Source organism: Protomyctophum parallelum (assembly GCF_964188405.1).
Source record: "Protomyctophum parallelum genome assembly, chromosome: 22".
NCBI classification, from domain to species: Eukaryota; Metazoa; Chordata; class Actinopteri; order Myctophiformes; family Myctophidae; genus Protomyctophum; species Protomyctophum parallelum.
Window position 1 is genome coordinate 12,407,202 of NC_139714.1, and position 7,639 is coordinate 12,414,840.

At 45.9% G+C, this 7,639-nt stretch overlaps 1 protein-coding gene across 1 annotated transcript in view; it reads left to right on the top strand.

The window, feature by feature from the left end:
• anks1b (ankyrin repeat and sterile alpha motif domain containing 1B) overlaps nucleotides 1-7,639 on the top strand; it is a 295,647-nt gene that overhangs the window by 195,753 nt on the left and 92,255 nt on the right. Inside the window, 4 exon segments of the mRNA XM_083758106.1 lie at nucleotides 683-960; nucleotides 2,318-2,443; nucleotides 2,913-3,185; nucleotides 4,082-4,171. Coding sequence (XP_083614232.1) covers nucleotides 683-960; nucleotides 2,318-2,443; nucleotides 2,913-3,185; nucleotides 4,082-4,171 — 767 coding nt within the window.

Sequence of the window (7,639 nt, forward strand, 5' to 3'; positions counted from 1 at the left end):
CGCACGCACACACACACACACACACACACCCTCACACACACACACACACACACACACACACACACACACACACACACACCCACACACACACACACACACACACACACACATCAAGGGAGCAGGCGTGTAAAATTGGAGTCAGGAGTTGTCACCCCCCCCCCCTTCTGCAGAAGAAGCAGGTCTCTTCACTTCAGGCAAACAGAACCTCTTGTTCACCGCGTTTATCTGTTATCTTTCAATTTGCGGCTCCTTTTGTGCGTTTCTGGCTAGTATAGAGATCGCTGCACTATACTCTCTGCACGGTACGGCTGCTACAAACAGCAGAGCACTCTCATGTTTAACATGCTTTCTTTTCCTGGAGCACAGATTATCCCGCTCACACCGGGAATGCATCTGTGTCATTTCAGATTTTTGTATTTCTTTTTTTGCGTTGGCTATTAAAAAATAGCATATCTGCAAGCTCGCAGCGTGTCACTTCGTGCCCAAGTGTGAGTAACTACTGATGCAGAATTCGCCCTCAGACCTTATTGGGTTAATCAATTTTTTTCTCTCTGTACTCGGAGCAGGTTCTTCAGTGTGTGTAATTGTCTCGAGGGCTCGGCGCCGTTTCCCCGGACGCACGCGTTTGCACACGCCTCGAGTTACACTAATCGCCTTGTTTGTTTGTTCCTATTTATTTCAGACGACGGGCCTTACCAGCGGGAGCCTCCTCCTTTCCCCTCCTCCTCCTCCTCTTCCTCCGTCACCACCACCACCACCGCTGTCGTTCCTCCTCCGCCCGAGGACCGCAGGAAGAGTCACGTGCCCGAGGAGTTCGCGGGCCTCCTCCACGGCTCGTCGCCGGCCTGCGAGACCCCGGACACACCGTACCACCTATACAACAACCACAACGCCAAGAACGCCCAGCTGCGGGCTCCCGAGTTCAGCATTGTGGTCGGCGGCGGCGGGGCAGCCCCTCAGGTCAGTGTTGATGTCCCTCAATGATTTTTTCCCCCTGACGAAAACAAAATTAAAACTAAGCTATATGATGACCAAAACTTTAAGACTAAATATATTGACAATTAGCCCTGCGCTAAACCCCACCCCAAAAGCGATTGTCCAAAAACCAGGTGCTCACCGGAGATATAAAAAGTGGTAAAAAGAGTAAAAAGGTGCTCACACGTATCAAACGGGATCACGTCATAGAAAAAGAGAGACGATCTGGGCACTCAAAGTTAAATGGCCTATAAATAATTAAAAGGCAACAGCCAACATGTTTTGACCATAACTGGTCTTCATCATTTCTCGCCCTGATGAAGACCTTTTCTAGTTATACAGTAGCAACAGTTGCTAAGGATGGCAGGCTTTCGTCAGTGAGTTATTTTGCATATCTGTGTTGTTGAACACATACACAACTTAGCATTGGGAAAGTTACACCCACTCAGGTGATGTCAATAATGCTAATCACCATAGTCTTACCGTGCATTGCATGAAAACTATCGGATGGTTGTTAAAGTTGATTGAGTTGGATACTGTTTCTCCCTCATTTGCTTGTAATTTCATGCACACTTCCCCAGTGCATAGTCTACTGCATGCCTGGTTGACTAGATTTAGAAGATATTTTGAAGCTCTTGCTACTGAAATGATCGACTATTTAATGGAGAAATCATGCATCTCAATGGGTGAGAAGGAAAGCTTGGGGGCGCGGTGGCACAGTCACCTCACAGCTAGAAGGTCCTGGGTTTGATTCCCACCGGGGTCGCTGTGGGTGCTGTGGGCGTGTTCTCTCCTCCGCATCATCAGTGCCCATACCTGAGGCGGGCGGGGTTGGCGAAAATAAGGGCCTTTCTGTGTGGAGTTTGCATGTTCCCTCGGGTTGATATGTGAAGTTGGCCGATTGGTCTGAGGCCTACAATTGCGTGGCACATCTATGCACAAAATGTTCACAGGCTTCTGTGTGCGGCCTAGAGAAGCAACTGAGCATGTGCTGTACTACAAGTCTTACACCACATGCGTTCGAGAAACCCAGCCAATGGCATGTGGTACGGTGATTGGTTTCATTTTTGTAACGCTGAAACCAAACCTAAGCCGTAGCTTAGGTGTGTACGTTAGCTGTAACAGGGAGCGAAGGTGTTTTACGTATAAAGGCAGCTGTCCAACCTCTTTACACAATGCTAAATCACCAAATAATGGGTTTAGGGACTCCGATGTAAGATAGAGTCAACTATAAAACTAGACTTTCGGATGACTAAAATAATATTGTGACCAAAACTAAATGAAATTTCATTCAAAAGACAAAAAGAATAAATCAAAATTTGCTGTCAAAATCAACACTCAGGTCATCGCCAGGACAGCAGGGAGCCAGTCGTCCTCCGCTGGGGGCGGGGCCGCGGCGGACCCCCAAAAGCCGCAGGTGGTCTATCGGACCGTCTTCCACACGCGGGTCAACCAGGACCAGGAACAGGTCAGTGCACGGTGGAAAAACTACTCCAATGTTTTATTTAAGTAAAAGTATAAATACTGTAATATAGAAATACAAGTAAACGTTCCAGAATTCAAAATGTATACTTGAGTAATAGTGCAAAAGTATTGGCATTAAAATGTAGTTAAAGTACCAAAAGTATAAAAGTAGGCTACTCTTTGTGCAGAATGTCTCATTCGAAAATTGCCGATCCACAAGCTCACAATCAAGCTCACAATCTACAAGCTCATTGTGAGCTTGTAGATCGGCCATTTTCAAATGGCAGAAATGTATAGCGCTGAAGTGGTTACTGTATATGTTTTGCAATAATAATACAAATCTACACAGTAAAGTTTTAAAATTAAAAAGTACAATATTTGCCTCTGAGATGTAGAAGTAGAAGTAAAAGTTCTGGAAATTGGAAATACTCAAGTAAAGTACTTAGTACTTAGATACTTTCCACTGGGAACAGGCACCGGAGCGGCCCAGGAACGGCGAGCAGGCGGCGGACCCGGGCGGAGGTGGCCCGCCGTCCTCCGGTCACAACGGGGAGGTTCCCAGGGGCAAGCCAGCGGTGAGCAGGGACGGCGTTTCATCGTCGTCGGGGCCCGGGGGGTACGAGGAGAGGGCGTGCAGCACCCTGGGGAGGATGAGGTCGGTGCCCCGCAGCGTGCTGGACCTGCAGCTGACCAAGGCCCTGTCCAAGTCCGACTCCAACCTGGTGGCTACAGTGTCTCCCATACAGGTAGGTGTCTGACTCCAACCTGGTGGCTACAGTGTCCCCCATACAGGTAGGTCTGACTCCAACCTGGTGGCTACAGTGTCCCCCATACAGGTAGGTCTGACTCCAACCTGGTGGCTACAGTGTCCCCCATACAGGTAGGTCTGACTCCAACCTGGTGGCTACAGTGTTCCCCATACAGGTAGGTCTGACTCCAACCTGGTGGCCACAGTGTCTCCCATACAGGTAGGTCTGACTCCAACCTGGTGGCTACAGTGTCCCCCATACAGGTAGGTCTGACTCCAACCTGGTGGCTACAGTGTTCCCCATACAGGTAGGTCTGACTCCAACCTGGTGGCCACAGTGTCTCCCATACAGGTAGGTCTGACTCCAACCTGGTGGCTACAGTGTCCCCCATACAGGTAGGTCTGACTCCAACCTGGTGGCTACAGTGTCTCCCATACAGGTAGGTCTGACTCCAACCTGGTGGCTACAGTGTCCCCCATACAGGTAGGTCTGACTCCAACCTGGTGGCCACAGTGTCTCCCATACAGGTACCTTCCATAGCCTCGGTACCCAGGCTTTTATTTTCATTCGCATTCGCCTCAAAAAGAAAAGCCTGGGGAAACCCATTAAGAAGATCTGGCATAGGAAGTGGGAGCCAACTTGTATTTCGCTAAAATCCTAAATTTGGAATCATTTGGAATGTTTTAACACAAATCTTCTGAAATTAATTGGTATGGCGACTAAAATGTAAATTGGGAGAAAATTACAATAATTGCCTACTCAAAATGTAGCCTAATTAAAAAATAAAATAAAAAGAAAAGAAACAATAAAATAAATGTCCTTATTCTAAATGAATGTTCAGTAGTTCATAAGTCAGTAACTAATTCCGTGGTGGTTGGTTGTCATTTCTCCAGGAGGGACCAGGCGCTTCCAGCCCAGGAGACATCACCAGTCCTGGGGGACGGCTGGAGAGAACGCCCTCCTTCACCGCTGAGTGGGAAGAGGTTAGACTTCATTCATTCATTCATTCATTCCACGGCAAGTGGATTTCACCATTCCAATGGACCATTCCAATGGACTGTCAATGGATGTGTAACTCTTGACCACAGACCATTAAGGATTCATACTCAGAAACTATACAGAAACTGTAACACTTCCAGAGTTTAATTAACACATACAGACCTGAGGCCGACCTCCTGTCGGGTGGAAAAAAACATCATAATTTTGTCCAAAAATTCATATTAAAAAACAACATGCTTTTGTGTGATACTGTAGTGTCATCAAGTAGGACGTTGATTTACGAGGGAAAAAAAGAAAAACACAAAATGAAATGCCATCTAAAGAGTTTTCTGAAAAACATAATGTTGCTATATAACATACATGGTTAAAATCTAAAATGGCACTGATGCTTTTCATGGATTAACACTCACAGCGCAATGTTAATGAATACGGTTATCTTGAGTTCGTTGGCGGTTATGGGCTCTCCCTCGTGGCTGGTTCCCTGGCTAATAAAACAGCTCAGAGTGCAGAGGCTGCAAATAGATCCACTATATTATTTTCTATCCCAAAATCCCCTTCATATATCGCTCCCTAAAAGTCCCCGCGGGCGCCTTATCATCACAGCCTCCCGCAGCACACAATTAAAACGCTAAAAGGTTGTGATAATTGCTAGGAATGATGGAAAATAGCCGAGCAGCGATTCATCACCATCAGAGATGGTGATGAATCGCCACCGTGTGAACCAAATGAACACAATCAGCGCCGGAATTCCTTCAAAATAGAAGTGTGGGGGGCCGGGAAGACATGGCCGCTTTTACTCTGTAAAGCCCCCCCCCTTCTGTTCCGGAAAAAAACTGAGATATGACAAGGAATTTCCATCTGCAAGACTCATTTGAAGCTAATTTGAATACACTAAATTAGTCTAGACGAGCTTTGAAGCTCTGAACCATGCTGTGAGTAACAGAGTCCTTTTCACCTGTTCCCCCCCCCCTTTCCCCTCTCACCTCACTCCTTCTCATCCTGTTCCCCCCACCCCCCCTCTTCCTTTGTGTGTAAGCAAATGGTCCTTACATCTAGAGAGATTGTATTCACTTCGGCTCCACCTTGTAGGTGGAGTCTATCTCTGATATAAACTGTACCTCGGTGCTTGTATCGTTATGCTTGGCTTGGAGACCGGCCTGTGAGCTGGAGCATCCGTGTATACTGGTGTGCACGTTAAATAAACTTCAACAAAGGGAACTTGCTTGCCTCTGGACAGACCTTCAAGCCTCTTGTGATTCCTCACACGTTTAGAGTGTGTAAAACCTGCCACGTCAGATATTGTTTTGCTTGCCTACCTTTCTCTCCTTTTATTATTATTGCTAAATAATCCATCGCATTCTTATTTTGAACGAGAGGCAGTTGAGAAGTCAGAAATGAAGAGCTTAGTATATCCATCAGATCAAAACCACGGAGAGCGCCCTGGATTAGGAGAGACGAATCTATGCAAGGGAGGACACGCGATGTCAATCAGCGGGTCTGTTGCAACACCGCTGGGTGACTTAAAGTGGCACTGAAGGGGCCATTCACACTGAGCAATATAACTATAGCTGGAGCCAGCCAGCGGTCTTGATGAGCAGCCTGCACCGCTCAGTTCACACAGGTGTGATTTTTCTTATTGCTTGGCCCCGTCTTATCGCTGATTTTGTGCATGGGGAGGGGACTCCCTGTTGAAGAGCACTCTAAAGTTTAGAGTGGTCCTTCATATTGGGACGGCAATATGATTGGCTTTCAAAGCAGTGGGAGTGGGTTTGTTGACTTTGTTCTAGCACCATGGCGTTGAATTTTAGATTTCCCCAGAGACACAGTAGGCCGAGATCTCTGATGGAGCTGGCTACGCGAGACTAATATGGAATTAGTGCCAAGGGCATTCTGTTGTGGATTTGGAGCGGCTTTCAAATGGATCATACACCTTTATTTATGCTTTGGAGTGCAAATCCCTGGTTTTCAGCAACACCCTGCTTCGTACTGAGTCACACTGTGAAGTATAGGCTACAGTACAGTCACACCTGGGAGATGCCCAGTACAGCCACAGTCTTAAGCAATGGTTACCAAAGTGTGTGTGTGTGTGTGTGTGTGTGTGTGTGTGTGTGTGTGTGTGTGTGTGTGTGTGTGTGTGTGTGTGTGTGTGTGTGTGTGTGTGTGTGTGTGTGTGTGTGTGTGTGTGTGTGTGTGTGTGTTTAAATGACCTCCATATGATTAGCTTACTCATCAGTAAATAAATCCAACGCTTCACGCTTTCCTGATCTTTTCCTGAAAGTTTTCTGAAAATGCATGTTTTCTCAGGTTTTTTTCACTGATTAGCCTTGCTAATTCTACTGCTTTGCTACTGAAAAGAAGTGTCCAGCAGAGGAACTCCCTATTCAGTGAATCTGACTAGAATTAAACACCTTGGCAAATGCCCCACTTTCTCACTGACAATGTTCTGTTTCTGACAATGCACTGACAATCTACTGAATTGCCAATGGCAGGACAAATTGCCAATGGCAGGACAAATGGCACATCTGTACTGTATTAGTATAGACGGTATGAAAAACAGAAAAGTCCTATCTGATTGACAACATAATCACAGCTACAACAAGATATCAGTAAATGAAACAACAGCAAACACAAAATGAAGGCATACACATATGTGACTGAATCCAGTGGTTTGAGACACAAGTAGGCCATGGTCATTTTTCAGTATTATGAAACTACAGAATCTAAGCTTTCATATGATGTATTGTTCATTGAAATTGGAACATATTTGCAGAAGATATGACTCTTTTTAACTTGTTCAACATAAAAACCCAAAGTACTTAAAATGCCCTGACAAGATTTCAAAGTTTTAGCACCTCTGGATTAAACTTTTACATACAAGTAGGCAGTGGTGGGAAAAGTACTCACATTTTTTTAAGTAAAAGTATCAAAGCTGCAATATAGAAATATAGGACTGAAGTGGTTCGTGCATATTTTGTAATAATAATCAGAATCTAGCCGACTTGTGTCCCAAACCACTGGGAGTGGTCACATATAATGAAGAAAAAATAGAATAAGCAAAGGGAATTTAAGAGAAGGCCTTAACATAAAGATGGGTTTTCAGAAGGGATTTAAAACATGACACAGACTTTGCGAGTCTTAAATTAATTGGCAGGGCATTCCACAGCTTGGGGTCACGGATTGCAAAATCCCTGCCACCCTTTGTGATGAGCTGGGCTGTGGGGGTCTCAAGGAGGGCCTTGTCCGAGGACCTGAGTGTGCGACCTGAGTGTGCGTGACCACCAAAATTTGGTGGTCCAATGCGGAAGTAGACGTTTTGAGACGGTCCTTCCGGGTGCTTCAAAACGCCACTGAGCAACTTCCACTGACATGAATAGCGAAGGGGGCGGAGCTTCGCGCCAGATCAGTCTCTATCCTTTTAATACTCTATGGAGCCAGCATGTCAGAGACATACT